Source organism: Phoca vitulina, unplaced genomic scaffold (genome assembly GCF_004348235.1).
Source record: "Phoca vitulina isolate PV1807 unplaced genomic scaffold, GSC_HSeal_1.0 scaffold58, whole genome shotgun sequence".
NCBI classification, from domain to species: Eukaryota; Metazoa; Chordata; class Mammalia; order Carnivora; family Phocidae; genus Phoca; species Phoca vitulina.
Window position 1 is genome coordinate 9,629,071 of NW_022589761.1, and position 15,905 is coordinate 9,644,975.

At 56.8% G+C, this 15,905-nt stretch overlaps 1 protein-coding gene across 1 annotated transcript; it reads right to left on the reverse strand.

Moving 5' to 3' along the window:
* Positions 1-10,623: 10,623 nt before the first annotated feature.
* On the reverse strand, positions 10,624-13,700 carry SERTAD1 (SERTA domain containing 1). The gene is given in 3 exon segments (XM_032390510.1): positions 10,624-11,223; positions 11,225-11,671; positions 13,567-13,700. Coding segments are annotated over 2 exon segments (714 nt in total). The 5' UTR covers positions 13,567-13,700; the 3' UTR covers positions 10,624-10,956.
* Between the last annotated feature and the right edge of the window lie 2,205 nt (positions 13,701-15,905).

Genomic DNA, 15,905 nt, shown 5'->3' on the forward strand with positions numbered 1-15,905 from the left:
GACCGGGAGGGAGGCTTGAGGCCAGGAGGGGATGCGAGGAGGAGGCTGGGCGTGGAGGGGAGAGGCCAAGATGGGTATCAGAAGGGGAGAAGAGCCCCCCACCCCTGTCCTCTCACCACTGCCTGGGCACAGGCACCCCCTCCTAACAGGAGCCCAGCCTGGGGTACCGCACAGCCGTCTGCGGGGCTCACGCCCTTCCTCTGGGGTCTTGCTGCCTGCCAGGAAGAGACCAGGGCATGAGGCTCCAAGCAGGCCGGGGGGGGGCAGGAGGGGTGGGGAGGGGCATGTGGCACCGGCCAATGCTCACCTCAGGGTCACCTCCAGCTCCTTGGGCCTCCTGGGTCCGGGGCTCTAAGAAGAACGTGAGCATTACCATCAGCTAACCCCACCCACTGCTTCCTGAGGGCCTGACCCTTCCTGCGCTCTGTCAGTTTCCTATCCCCATAGTGCAGCGGGGCAAATTGAGGCCGAGAAGACCTTTATTGGACAACAAACAGTAAAGTAAAGCCACAGCTGACTCCTAGGACTGCCTGACAGCAGAGCCCCTGCGCCAACCACCTGGGTCGACGGAGAGAGCCAAATTCAGTATAAAACAATCCTAACCACTCCCATGTCCTCCCTGTGCGCCAATCACCTCGCCTCTCTGGGCCTCAGCTTCCTCATCTGTTAAATGGGGAGAAGGAAAGCACCTACCGCGTCAAATAAATGAGTAAATACAAAATGCTGGGTACATGGAGGGGCTTCAGAAGCCCTATTATTATTACTAAGAACTTCCTGTGGTCCTGATCTTGTGACAAATGTCTCATTCATTGCCCATAAACCTCAGAACACTCTTGTGAGGTCAATACAGTTATCGAGCCCATAATAGAGAAGTTACCGAGCCCATTATAGAGAAGACACCTGAGGCTGGGAGAAGGGCAGCCACAAATGGTCACGAGGGGCTGAGCCAGGACTTGAACTCATCTGAGAGTTCCAGACTCTTCTACGGAAGATGATAACTAATGGTTACTGAGGGTTATTCTTTGTCAGTCCTGTGCTCCGCTTCCTCCCTGCAGAAAACCCATAGCCCCTCAGAGAGGCCAAGAACCTCGCATAAAGTCACACAGCCCAGTGAGAAGGAGGCAGAACTGGGATTCCCAGGCAGCCTCCCCAACAGGCCCTTCTGGGGAAAAGGGAATGGATACCATCTCTCCAGCCCCCCCCCCCCCGCCCACCCCGGCCCTGTCCTCCCTGCCCCCACCTGGCATGCCAACCCGCCAACCCCCACTCTACAGGGAAAGGTCAGACCTCACGCGGCACATTCCCTCAAACAATGGCCCATCTGCTGTGCCCAGTCACATTCCGCCCCTGCCCACCCACCCCCAGCCGCACAATGGCCCTTCATAGCCCACCACTGGCCAGGATAGAGGACACAGGGACCCTCAATGGTCCAGCTGTACCCACTCCACTGGCAGGGACCCCACAGTAGCAGGGGGCTCCTCCCTGGCCCTCCTAGGAGTCCTGGTTTCCGTGGCTTTCCCCAGCCTCCCCTCTGAGCCCTCCGCTGCTCCAGGTCAGGTGGGCTCCCACATCTGTGGCATTTCCTCCAAACTGGCCCCAGTGCCGGCCCCCATGGGTCTCTGAATCGCCCTGAATGTGGTGGCTGTTTTAGGTTTGGAAACTGAGGCTCAGAGAGGGGAAGTGACCTGTCTGGGGTCACCCAGCCAAGCCCCTGCCCTTGACCCCAACTCTGGACCTGAACAACCGGGGCAGGGGATGGGCTGGGAAGGGAGGTGGGGATTGGGGATGCCCCAAACAGGCATCCCTGGGCTGGACAGGCACTTTATAGATGTGGCCTCAGTACCCCATTTTATGATGAATAAATGAGGGTTAAGCTATCACAGTCACAGAGTCGGCACTTGAACCCAGATCTGAAAAACTGAGTCGCTGACACCACGCAGCATCCTGAGCTGGAGGTGGGAGAGCCTGGTACTTGGAGGGGTAGTGGAGATGGAGGGGAGGCTCTCCTGGTCTGCCAGCTCCCTGTTTCAGCCCAGGGCGGCGAGGGTCACACCCAGAGGCTGGCACAGGAAGCTTAGCCAGGGCGGGAGCAAGAGACAGTGCCCTCCTCCCTCATCCCTGCCCGGGGCAGCCGCCCAGCCCAGGTTATATTTAGCCCATCTGTGCCCTTCCTGAACCACATACCCAGCTCCTGGGGTGGGGTGGGGGTGGCTTCGGAAGGAAGCCCCCCCTACGCCCCGGGCACTCTCTGTTCCCAGCTCTGCCCATCCCACTAGGTGGGGTAGGTTGGGGGGGGGGAAGTGGGGGAAGGTTCCTGGGGGTCCCTGGCTGTGTTAGGGGAAGATCTTCTAAAGGGGTTCCCCTGGTGACTGAAGGCCAGGCAGGACCCTCCAGATGCCAACAGCCATTCTTGAGTGGTTCTTGTGGCACTGCCCTGGTACATTCCTCAGCTTCCAGAATTTTCCGAGTCCCCATTTCTTGAGCACTTCCTATGTGCAAAGATCCTGGCCTACCTTGGCTCATTACATCCTCACAATACCTCCCTGAGGAAGGTTCGCCTGAGATTCCCATTTAAGATGCCACTGATGCCCTTCAGAGCAGGTTGGGGTGAGGGCCTGTCATTTGGGCCCTGGGCCCTTCAGCTGAGCTGGGCCTGCTGGAAGAATCCTCCAGTTGGCACCCTCTTCTCCCCATGGCTGGTGCTAATCCCATTTAGGATCTCTCCCCATCCAGAGCTTCAGCTTCCCCAACTGCCAGTGATCAGGTGCCCTCAGCAGTGGGAGTGAGGAGTGGACCCAACTCGTCTGGGCACCTAGACCTGTCTGGGCCCCTAGACCGTCTGTGAGGCAGAGGGGGAGGCGCTCTGGCAGTGGGCCTCCCAGCGGCCTCAGTCCGTCCCTGCTCCAGCACCTCTCAGGTTTGAACACCTGGGCGAGGTATTTCACCTCTCAGGGACTCGGTTTCATCTGTGAAATGGAGCCAGCGATGAGTGGCTTTGAGGATTCACAAAATAACAGCAGGTGCTTAGAATAGTCCCAGTATATAGTAAGCACTCAAGTAATGTATGCTAGTCTCAAATGACAGCGATTGGAGGGGGGGCTCTGCATCTCAAAGTGTCTCATATCCAGCTTTTGCTCACCGGTGGCCCCACTTTCTCTCTTACCCAAGGGGAGCTCTGGGTGAGGGACAAAATCCAGCTCAGGCACTGACCTCCTACCACCAAGCTCAGTCCTGCCTCCCCAGATCCCTATCCCAAGCACCAAAAAGCCTGCCCCAGCCTAGGCATCCTGCCCCAGCTCTTCGGAAGCAGCAACTCATCTACTCTCGCACCAGCCCTGTGAGGTGGCCTCCATCAGCCCATTTCACAGATGGGAAAGCAGAGGGACAAAGGGTGCAGTATCCTGCCCAAGACTGCATAACCAGAAAGAGGGGAACCTTGGGATTTGAACCCACGGTCTGGCTCTGAAGTCTGTGCCTTTAACTCCTATACCACACTGCCTCCTGAGCCCCCAGGGATCCTCCCAGCACCTCCCAGCGCCTCCCAGGACCCTGGTTCTCATTCCCACGGTTTCTCAGCCTGGCCAAGGATCGGGTAAGACCGGCTGATCTCTTACCACTAGGCCTCCAGACACCTCGAGAGCTCCCGGTCGTCTGCTCAGCCCCAGCCCCAGGCTGGGGGGGAAAAGGAATGGGGAGGGGGAGGAGGGGGGAGACCCCCAGCCATTGGCTGCCGAGGCATGACATCACCAGGGAGTGGGTGGTGGGGAAACAAACATCCCCCTCTCCCAGCTACATCCACCGGCAAAGGGGGTGGGGAGCCATAAGGCGGAAGGGACAGCCGCTGCCCTTGCCTGGGCTGAGACCTCCACCGGGAGCCTCGGTCCAGGGACCTGCACATTGCTGCCGCCACTTGGAGGCTAAGCACCCGACTAGCATTATTTCCTGGCTTCCAGACCCAGGCACGGGCCCTGCTGGCTCCTGGGGCCCCTAAAATAAACTCCTTCCGCTGCCTCTTTTCGGTCATTTTGGGTTCAAATCCCAGCCCAGTCACCTGCTGGATGAATGACAGCATCTTTCTGAGCCTCATTTTCTTCATCTCTAAAACAGGAATAATAAACGTGCCCACCTCCTGGGGTTGTCAGAAAGATGAGATGAGTTAAAAGAGGCTAAAAGCCTGGCATCAAGTGAGTGCCACTTATAAGTGTTTTGCATTCACGCAAATTAGGGGGCTGGCTACACTGGTCATGGGGAGGAGGGCTTTGGGTCTGAGTGAGACTGGGCACAGAGGAACCCCACTTCTCTGTTTAATGGAGTTTCCCTGTTGGCGGGACACCTATCATGTGCTAAGTACTGTGCTGGGCACCCTAAGCTCTGCTCCCAGAATCCAGGGTGCAAGGTGAGCACATTACGCCCGGTATTTAGCTACACGACCAGGAAGTGGTGGAGCTGGGGTCCAACCCCACTTCTGCTGGGCCCCGGAGACCCTGCAACTCTCGTCTGTCCTCTTCATATAACACACAAGGAGGCTCAGAGATGGTGACACCCAAGGTCACCCACCGCAAGTCATTGGTAGCAACAGGATTTGAACCCAGACCTGCGCAACTCCCAAAGCAAGACCACCAGGCCTCACCCTGATCCCCTGGCCCCCAACCCCAGCCTGCCCTGACTCACCGGACCCCGGGGGGCGGCACAGAGAGCACAAGTACCCCCACATGCCCCTGGCGCCCACCCGGCCCGCTGGTTCCGATGCTCCCGGCTCTCTGAGCCCCGGCCTGGGGCCAGGGCTGGGATGAAACCCGGGATTACCCCCAAAGCGCGCGTCAGCAGCTTCTTTCCCATTGTCCAGCTAGACACGGCCACCAGGCCTTCACCTCAGTTGTCAAACTCGCTCCTCACACCAGCCCCCTGGCCCCTCGGTGGACCTGTACCCCACCCCACACCGAGAGTTTGGGGCCTACTCCCGAGGGCGTAGGGGACCAGGAGCAGGTTGGCAGGATCCCAGAATGCTAGGGGCCTCCCCCCTTCTCTCCAAAATGCCCCCTGCCCACTCTCAGCCGCCAGGGAAGGCAGGAATGTGCTGAGCTCTGGGAAATGCTTTCCAGGCCTGACAGCCACCAAGGGTTGGGGTGTGGCCAGGACTCCACCAGAATCCTTCTCCTGGGAAGGGTGGAAGGAACAGAGTGATCAGGGCGGCTGATGGGCCTGAGGAGACCCTCACCCCAGCGCATTCTCTCTGTCTCATTGATTCCTTCAACTATTCGTGTGTTCGTTTATTCTCTCAACAAACACAAGCCCTGGGCGGCAGCCTCTTTGCTGGGCATTGGCAACACCGACAGACGTAAATTTACCGGGGGCAGGGGCAGGCTCAGGGAAGGATTTCTGGAAGACCCGACATCTGAAGTCAAACTGGTTGGTTGAGAAGGAGGGAGCCAGGTAAAAAAAAGAGTGTAGGAAGGAGTTTCCAGGGAAAAGGACAAATGCAGGCAAAGTACCAGAGGGGAGAAAGGGAACAGTCTTTATCCAAGGTCAGCAGTCCGTGAGCATCTGGTCTGGTGTCCAACTCTATGCTGGATGGTGCCGAGGACACAGTGTGACTTAGATAGCCTGGGCCTGCTTTCACAGAGTTCACAGTCCAACAGGGAGATAGACCCAGAACGGCCAGGATTGTGATGAGAGAGTTGCAGGCAGAAAGGTCAGGGCCTTGATGGGGGAGCCCAGGAAAGGTGCCTGCTCCAGCCCAGCAAGGGAGGTCAGGGAAGGCTTCCTGGAGGAGGAGACATGTGAACTGAGACTTGAGTGACCCACAGGAACCAGGCAAGAGAGGACGGAGAACAGTTTTATGGGCAGAGGGAAAAGCCCATGCAGAGGACCTGAATCCAGAGGGAGCTCAGCACATGTGGAATTTCTAGAACTTGAGAACTGAGTCCGTGCTCATGGCTGGGTCCGCAGGGCTAAACATGCCATTTCCTCATATCTCCTCCTCATTTATACATTTATTCAGCAGCTATTCGCAGACAGCTCTTCTGTATCCACCCCTGTGCTGTGTCACGGTAGTGACCATGACCGTGGCCTCACAAGGCTCACAGTTGGGGGGTGGGTATGGGGGCAGACATTCAAGAAGTGCTCAGTGAAAGGAGTGCATAATTCACACTGAGTTAAGCAGTATGAGGGACAGATCTAGGTCTACAAGAGGGGCCTGGCACTCTGGGACCATCAGAAAGGACAGGGAGGGCTTCCTGGAGGAAGTGACATTTGAGCCGGCAGCTGAAGGATACATAGGCATTCATGCAAGGCTGCAGGGCAGGTGGTGGATCAATGAGAGTGGGTTTCAAGGCCAGGGAATGGCCTGTGCCAGTGACCCCTTTGAGAAATCAGTGAACGTGAAGGAGTGAGGGGAAACTGAGGGGAGGCCCGTGGTCAGCAGCGCCTGTGAAGAGGGGCTGAGACTTTGTCCTAAGGGCCTTGTGTGCCTCGTGCCTTCAGGAGGGACAGAGTCAGTGGAGTTTTAAGAGTCGAGGGTGGAGGGGCGCCTGGGTGGCTCAGTCGTTAAGCGTCTGCCTTTGGCTCAGGTCATGATCCCGGGGTCCTGGGATCGAGCCCCGCATCGGGCTCCCTGCTCAGCCAGGAGCCTGCTTCTCCCTCTCCCACTCCCCCTGCTTGTGTTCCCTCTCTCGCTGTGTCTCTCTCTCTGTCAAATAAATAAATAAAATCTTAAAAAAAAAAAAGAGTCGAGGGTGGAAAGTCTGACTATAGGCCAGGCTAGAGTCGGGAAGAAAATCCTCTCTGCTCGGGGTCAGCCAGACAAGGGAGGCTGGTACGCACTCTTCGGTCTCTCTCTGCCTCTCAGAGCGCAGATACCCCTGAACGCAGGCCCCAGAGATTGGGAACAAGCATTCAGCCTTTTGCTATGTCAGCTGCGTTTTGTGGTTGCCCTTCAGCGGGTGAAGGAAGCTTCTTTTCCTAGTTTGCTGTTTTGTCACGAAGGGTGTGTGTCTGTCTGTGTGTCTGTGTGTCTGTGTGTCTCTCTCCCGTGTTCCGTGTTCCTCTCCTTGTCTCTGTCCTTATTCCTTGTCTCTGTCTCTCTCTCCGTGTGTCTGTCTCTCCCTTTCTCTGTCGCTCTCTCTGTGTCTCTCGCTTTCCCTCTCCCGAGGGGGTGTGGCCATGGGCAGTTGAGTTTAGGGGTGGCACCAGTGTTCTGGTTCCGGCCAAGTTCACCTCAGTAAACACAGGACATCCTGTGGGGCCGGGGAAAGAGGTGGAAGCTTGTCCTCAGGGACCACCCTCTCCCACCCACTCGGAGCCAAGTGGCAGCCGGGTCCCCAGCGGTGCAGCCAATATCTCCCTCCCTCCGTCCCATCCTCTCTACCTGCTCCTGCCTCCTAACCTCCCTACCAAGCTCCAGACCCACGGGCCCAGCAATCCGGATGCCTTCTCCTGGTTGTCCCCCTGGAGCCCCTCTCATCCCCTGTGTTCCTCTCTGGCTTCAGCACCAACCCCAGGCCTGCTTGTCCCCCTAGTCACCATCCAGGGCAGCCCCGCTGTTCCCCCCCCCTCCCCCAGGTTAGAGCCCTGGGCCTCGTCCTAGGCCCCCGCCCCATTGAGGCTCATCAGTCCCAGAGCCTGTCCTCTTGGCTTGCCAAGCACCTCTCCCTGTCCTCCCAACCACCCTGCCACGGGCGTGGTGTCCCTTCCCAGCCTCCCCTCAGGGCTCCCACCTCATCCACGTGGCAGCCAGAGGGATCCCTGCACTTTGTGACTCCCTCATGCCTTAGCAGTAAAGTCCCTCCCCCGGGGCCCCTTGTGTGCTGGCCCCCCGCAGACCCTTCCAGCCTCATCACTTGCCTCACTGCTCCTCCCTCTTTCCAGCCAAACCCAGAGCTTCCAGATCCCTGAAAACATTGTAAGGTCCCTCTTGTCCTAGCTCTTGCTTGTGCTCTTCCCTCTGCTTAGAACACCCCCCTTCCCCCAGAACCACAGCCCTTGGAGGTGGGCACTATTGCTGTTCCAGTTTACAGATGAGCTCCCCGAGGCCCAGAGAAGTGAAGTGCCTTGCCTAGGGTCACACAGAATGGCAAAGCAGAGGTTCAAAGGCAGATGGTCTGGCTTTGAAGCAACACCTCTGCTCAAAGGCTCATTGGGTCAATAATCATTGCCTAAATGATTTCTGCACTGGGATTGTAGGCGCTCCGTAAATATTCATTCAATGCGTGAATGGGACAGTGTTGGAAGGCGAGCCTTGGAAGGGGCAGAGTTCAGATCTCAGAGGACTGAGATAGATTCTGAGGGCCTGGAGCTGAGGAGAGACATGGTCAGGTTTGCCTTTTACATAGGGCCAGGCACGCAGTAGTTACTCATAAATCTTCGCTGAATGAAGGGAGGGAGGGAGGAGAAGGACAGCAAGGACAGCTCTCCCAGGTGTCCAAGGGGAGAGGTGGGTGAGTCATGGGGGTGTCCCCGTGAATGCCCCTGGAAGGGAGCTCGCCTGGGGAGTGTCCTGGTGGGAGCACACAGAAGCTCTGTAAAAAGCAGTGCCAGGGCTGGTGGCTCAGCTAGGAATGGTGTGGGCTCTGGAATCTGCTGGCTGAGGTAGTGTGGCCTCTTGAGGTTGAGCCTGAGGGCGGAGGGGCACACGAGAGCCAGGGAGCCTGCACAATCATCTGGGCCTCAGACTTGGGGAGGGTGGGGTGGGTCCTCAGGCATGAGCTGCTCATAAACCTGAGGGTACCAGAGGGAAGGGACTAGCACTGATCTAGCCCATATGGTGCTTTTATGCAAAAGGCCTGCCCCTTGCCCAAGGCGCTTGACCTCCATCTGCTGGGAAACTGTTGTAGTAAATATGTAAATGAATGGTGCCTGAAACATGCATGGTAGCCCCTTAAATATGGAGTTTATGTGCAGTGCACAACCTGTACAACTGTCTGCAGAGGCTCTGGGGAGGGGGGCATCGCTGGCCAAGCAGGCACAAGGGCAGATGGGAGCATCGTTGACAGATGGGTAGGCTGTCTGCACCAGCATGTATCACAGATTATCCCCCAATTTGGCACCAGAGACGTCAGAAACAGGCTCCCAGAGTGTTGTAAACAGAGGGCATTGCTGACCTCACACTGGGGGGCCTTCTTGACCACACGACAGACCTCAAGGGAACCTAAGGCAGTGGCATCTCAGGCCCCCAGACTGAGCACCAGGGGGCATTGCTGAGCCCAACACCCAAACTCCCAAGGTCTGGGTTCGGGTCAAAACTGAGTCTGAGTCCCAGTGCCCAGGAGCTGGAGTGCCCAGGTGTTGGAGTCGGGCACCCGGAAGACCCTCAGCCACCGCACCAGCTCGCTTTGGGCCATTTCCACTCCCCCTCCCTGGGCCGCCTCAGGCACTTCCAGAAATGGGCAAGACTTCCTCTCCTCCTCCAGGAAGCTCCACTCTGCCCGCCCCTTCCCGGCCCAAGGGGCCGCCGAAGCTGCCCGCCTCCCCCAGTTCCACCCCAATTTCAGCCTCCCTAGAGCTTCCGGCCGGAGGGGAGGCCCCGGGGCCCAACGATTTTGGTGGGGCCCAACGATTTTGGTGTCCTCTCGCCGGCGTCTTCCCCCTTCGAGGCCCAGCTGGCCCCGCAGTTCACCGTCCGGCCCTCTGCTCCTCCCCGTCCCCCCCCCCCCCCCCGCCGCCTCCGCCCCCGCCCCCCGCAGCTTTCACCGTGCCCCTCCCCCCGCCCGCACCCGGGGCGCTGCCCTGCCCCCACGGCCGCCAGGAAGGACGCCGCCTGGGTCCCGTGCCAGGCCTCTGAGTGTGCGGCCCCTCCCAGCCGGGCCAGGAATGCGGCTGGACCGCGGGGGCGGCGCAGACACCCGGCGCTCGGGCCAGCGCGATCACACAGGCAGTCGGGCAGGTGGCCCCGGCTCGCCGGCTCGCCGGGCTCCTGGGTTTCTTCTAGAAGGAAAGCAGGACCGCCTACCTTGCGGTCAAGCCACTAAACCCGGTGGCTTTATTTCAGAGTCCCCCTCCAAGTTGCCCTATCCCCTGCCCGAAGACAGATTTGAGACCGAGTGGATTTTTTTTTTTTTTTTTAACTTGCTGGAATCTCCTTGTCTTTCCCCTGGAGAGCTGGCTCTCCATGCTCTTTGGAGAGGCTCCATCCAGCCTCCAGCTTTGGGCTCTTCTTTCTGGCTCATTCTGAAAGCTCCCTTTTGCCCCCAGCCCCAGCCCCAAGATACACAGGTAAGACTCGAGGCACGAGGACATGATTTCAAGCGACCTGGGGCTCCACCACCATCACCATTATGTACACACTGGGCACACCAGGGAAACCTGGCTGAGTACGTTCTGGGGGTTTTCTAGAGGGCCAGTTACCAGAGCTAACTGACCTGCTTATCAGACCAATATAAAGCAGTGAAGTTCATAGTTTGAAACCCACTTCCTCAAGTGATGACTTCTTGGAGCTTCAGGTTTCTGGGCTGTCAAGTGGGGATAGTAATCACACCCATGTTGTTTGGGGGATGGGAAGAGTTAACACACTTCATAAGTGCTCAGCACTGTGCCAGGTGCCCAGGCCCCGCTCACTAAATGTTGGAGGTTATTATGTCACCCTTGCCTTAGCCCAGAGACAAAGCACACAGACTTGAAATTTCCCAGGACTGGTTTTAATTTCCATAAAATGGTGCGGTCTCTTCCCACATCAGGGGAAAGAGTCTCCCAGGATCCAACCCCTGGGGATTCAGTCCAGCACAGGGCCTGGTCCAAATCACTTCCAGCCACCAGGCCCTATCCTCCCATCCCCAGGGCCAATCCCAGACTCCCCTCATGAGTCCTAGACAAGAGGACGGAGGTGGAGTGGCTCAGGACTGGATTCTGTCTCTCCAAAGCCCCTCTCTCTGTTCTAGGGAAGCCAGCTGTGTCTTTCCAAGGAGAGTTGGTCCAGCCACCAGGCTCAGTTTGGACACCAGACCATCATCCCCGCTGTGGGGGTCAGCGCCCCGGACCCGGCGGCCGCTCCAGGGCCTGTGTGCCCACCAACACGTCCAGGAGGTAGTCCAGTTCGGCCTCATCGAGCTCCAGAGCCTCCTCCTTGCCAGGCCCATCCTCAGGGCCAGGTTTGAGGCCCTCGGAGGCTGGTGCCCAAAGTTCACTGTCATACATAGAGGTGTCGATGTCCTCAAACAGGCCCTCAAGCTCATCGTCCAGCAGACAGCCAGTGGCTGGGCCCAGCAGGTCCAAGGCACCCAGGCTGGGGGGGGGATCCCCCCGTGGGGCGGCCTAGGGGCCCCTCATCCACCAAGGGCTGGGGGGCCTGGCTCAGGCCCTCGATATGGCTGAGGTCCTCCAGCAGGCTGGCCATGGAGGCCGAGAGGGCGGCGTCGGAGCTGGCCAGCAGGCTGTCAGCCACACAAGGGGCCGCAGGTGGGCTGGGCACAGGTGGCAGGGTCGGTTCGGGCGCCATGGACGCCTGGATGCGCCGCAGCGTGTTCACTACCAGAACCAGGTGCCGCAGGTCCGGCTCGCTCTGCCGCAGGCTGTGGTGGAGCTTGAGCACCGAAAGGTCAAAGAGGGAACTGGAGGCCGCGGCCGGGGGGGCCTGTGCCGCTGCTGGGAGGCTGGGATCCAGCCACCAGGCGTCCACTGCCAGGGTTTCCTTCTCCTGCTCCTCCTCCCGCTTGCGCTTCAGACCTTTGCTCAGCATCATCTGCAGGGAGGGAGGAGTCATTCGGTTATAGAAAGTAAACGTGAAGTTCAGACCCTGGCTCTGAGAACTGATGTCTGGTGGGATCTTGGGCAGACCATTTAATTTCCTGAGCCTATGCTTTCTTAGAGAAACTTTTTTTTTTTAATATTTTATTTTATTTATTTGACAGAGAGAGAGAACGCGAGAGAGGGAACACAGCAGGGGGAGTGGGAGAGGGAGAAGCAGACTTCCCGTGGAGCAGGGAGCCCGATGTGGGACTTGATCCCAGGACCCTGGGATCATGACCTGAGCCGAAGGCAGACGCTTAACGACTGAGCCACCCAGGCGCCCCCTTAGGGAAACTTTAAGATACGAATGATAATAGTCATCTACTTCATAGAGTTGTTTTATGGAATCAGTGGGATAATGTACAAAAAAGCACTTATAACACTGTAACTCTTCTGATTAACAAGTACTCTTAATAGCTATTATTATGTATTTCTTCAGCAAACCAGGTGAAATGCCCAATATTCAACCTTTTTTTTAACCCATGAAAGCAGCCGTTTCACATTTATTGAGTGTCTACTACCCATCAGACAAATAAATACAGGAAATGTACAGATGGTGTTAGGAAGATACTAAGAGGTTCTGGGGAGTGGTCAGGGAAGGCTCCTGTGAGGAGGTGACATTTGAGCTGAGCCCTCAAGCAGGAGAAGGAGTCAGCCACAGAAGAACCAGGGAAGCATTCAGGGAAGAGAGAAGAACAAAGGCAAAGAAAGACCTGGAGGCTGGATGAGCTTGAACTGAAAACAAAAACAAAAACAAAAACAAAAACAAAAACGAAAAAACAAACCCCAAACACCAGTGTGGTCAGCGCACAGAGCAACGCGGGAGGGGATGGGGTTTGGAGAGCAAGCAGGGACAAGGAGTCTGGATTGCACTGTGAGTGTCATTGAAGGATTCTGAGCAGGGAATAGAGTGGCGTTGTGAAATGATTAGATTTCCAGAAGATCCCCCTCGGCTGCTTCGAGGAAGATGAGGGGTAAGGAAGGGAGACCGAGGAAGAGTGTGGTTCTGAGCTCCATTCAGAGGCTACTGCACTCTGGGGAGGGTGATGATGGTGGCTTGGAGTAGAAAGTGGTTGGCAGTGGACTTGGAAGTTGGTTGATTCAGGATTTATTTGGGAGGCAGAGTAGACAGAGCTTGCCGGGAAATCCTGACGGGCACCGGGGGTCACTGAGAGAACTTTGAGGACCCACACTTTCCCCGGGGTAGGAGCTCCTGGAGTTCTGGACCCCAGGCCCAACTTGCTTTTTTGAGTCTGGAAGCTTGCAGGATCCAGTCCCCGGGCCCTTGCCCAACAGGACCTTAAGAGTGACCCCTCACACTACTCAAAACGGTCCTCGCCTCCTTCCCTGAAGACCAGGGAGTCCAGAACCAAAGGAATTCAGCCCCCACCCGAACTCCGCCCCCCGGTCCCGGTGTCCCCTAGCGGCACCAGGACGGCTTTCCCCGGGGATCCGGCCCCTCGGACCCCGGGACCCTCGACACTGCCCCATGCCCTGGCTGTCGCTCCTGCCTGCCCCCCAGGGCCGTGCGGGCCGGGATCCCCGGAGGGCTGTTCTGCCCTCTCGGCCCGTGCTCGCTTCCGGCAGGCAGTGGAGGCGGCTCCTCCCGAAGCGGCGGCGGCGGGGGCGGGTGAGTCACGCAGCCGGAGCCAGAGAGCCGGCGCCTCCGCCCCCTTCCCGGGCTGCGGCGTGATTCACCCAGCCCGGCCGGGCGGCACTTAGGGGCCCGCGCATCTTGATCCCGGGCAGCCCCTGCGCTCACCGGCCGGACCCGGGGATCGAACCTGCCAAACGACCCCGCCGCGGGTTTCCCTTCTCTCCTCAGGCCCCTTCACTTCATTTACATACCTAGCTTACCCGCTGCCAATCAGAACGAAGAGGGATCCACGCGCAGCCAATCAGGAAACGGCGACGGAAGCATCGCTCGCTCGCTCTCCTTCAGCGACCGGCGCCTGGGTCGGGAGACGCAGTTCTGACTCCGGCGCACGACTCCAGGCTCCTGACTCCCCTTAACTACCGCCCCCGCCCGTAGTGGCCCCGCCCTCCACCCGGGGATTGGCCTTGGACGGTGATGGGCGGAGCCTATAGGGGGAATGTTCCAAGGGGGGAGGGTGGCTTCACGGCGCATGCCCGGCGACTGCGTGAGGGGACGGGGACAGGTGGGTTGGCTGTTTTCGCTGCGGGACAGTGGCGGGGAGGGGTTTCTTGCTTCTCAAGGTGCGGGCCCCTCACACCTGCCCAGACACTTGCCAAAAGCCAGCAGTTGAGCTCCTTACAGACCCAACCCTAACAGGGGTCTGCATTCGAAGCCAGATAGGCATGGGTTCAAATTCTGACCATTCCCAAGATCGATGTGCGATCTGGGAAAAATGCTTGGACTTTTCTGAGCCACACGAAGTCTGTTAAATGGGCATCTTCTTGCCTACCTCTTGAGAGTTAGGAAAATTAAAATAAGGTTGCGTCTGTGAGAGCACTACAGCACACTGACCAAATGCGGGGCAGTTGGACTCAATGGTGGTTACAGGAGGGGGGGGAGGAGGGGGGGGAGGAGCGGGCGGGGTAGGAGTGGAGCCATCGGCGTCGCGTCTTGGGCTCCATTCCCTAAGTAGCTGTGCGATTTGGGGCCAGTGTTTTAATCCCCTAGGGTCTCAGTTTCCTCACCTTTTTAAAATGAGATTATTTTGAGGATTAAAAAGGATAATCGCACAGTGCCGCCAGGCTGGCTCAGTCGGAGGAGCCTGCGACTCTTGATATCCGAGTTGTGAGTTCAAGCCCCTCGTGTGTAGAGATTACTTAAAAATAAGATCTAAAAGAAAAAAGAAAAAAAAGTAATTGCACAAAATGCTCAGAATGGTGCACAACATGTTCTTTTGTTGGTGGTAATAGCCGTTGTGGTTATAGCACAGGCGCTTAGTTTAAGGCGGGACACACGGGGTCGGGTGTAGGTAGACAAGAGTTTAACACTTGTCTGATAAACTGACAATGGGGCTTAGCTTCTCCAAGTAGCTCATTTGCTAACTTTTCTGGAGTTGTGGGAAAAACTATTATGAGTAAAGCTCTGGCCAAAGTAAGCTCCAGAAAATGCTAACTATACTAGTTGATTCAGGCGGCAATTACCAATGGATGTTCAAACCTTAGGGTGAAAGGTTAACAGGATCTTGGCAGGCTCCAACACATTCGCCCACAGGTTACTTGCTAACTGCCAAGGGGGGAATATCCTTTTATGGTGTGGAGATGTGGTGCTCACCACCTTAACCATGTAAAGAAACTCTGCATCCACAATCATGGGACACCCCGACATTGGGTGCCACCCGATATGATGCATTAGGAAGTACACAACATTCCCTGTGGAGCCTCCCTGTTAAATTTCATAAACTGAATCTCATGAAGCCTCTAGACCTAACATTCAGCTTACAGGAAACAGAGAGGAACAAATTAAACATGAACACAATCAGACAAATACAGAATGTGGGACATCTGTAAGCACAACTGGGCTGTTCCATCAAAAATTCAATTTTGAGAAAACAGAAAAAGGGATTGGTGGGGCTGATGGTGGAGAACTTTCTGGAATGAAAGTTACTATATAATTTCGTTATTACAACCAAATAAGCATATGAACCCTCACTGAATCCTGATTTGGGGAGGAGGATACAGCTACAAAAGATATCCTTGGGGGGGGGCGCGCCTGGGTGGCTCAGTCAGTTAAGCATCTGCCTTCAGCTCAGGTCATGATCTCGGGGTCCTGGGATCCAGCCCGCACTGGGCTTCCTTCTCAGTGGGGAAGCCTGTTTCTGCCTCTGCCTCTCCCCCAGCTCATGCTCTCTCTCTCAAGTAAATAAATAATAAAATAAAATCTTGAAAAACAAAAAAGAAATGCCTGCTGAGCCATTAGGGGTAGAATGTTAAGATATCTACAATCTGGGGCGCCTGGGTGGCTCAGTCGTTAAGCGTCTGCCCTCAGCTCAGGTCATGGTCCCAGGGTCCTGGGATCGAGCCCCGCGTCGGGCTCCCTGCTCAGCCAGAAGCCTGCTTCTCCCTCTCCCAATCCCCCTGCTTGTGTTCCCTCTCTCGCTCTCTGTCAAATAAATAAATACAATCTTAAAAAGAAAAATATCTACAATCTACTTTCCCAATGGTTCAGCAAAAGAAAAAAATATGCATATATACATATGTAGATAAAGGAAACA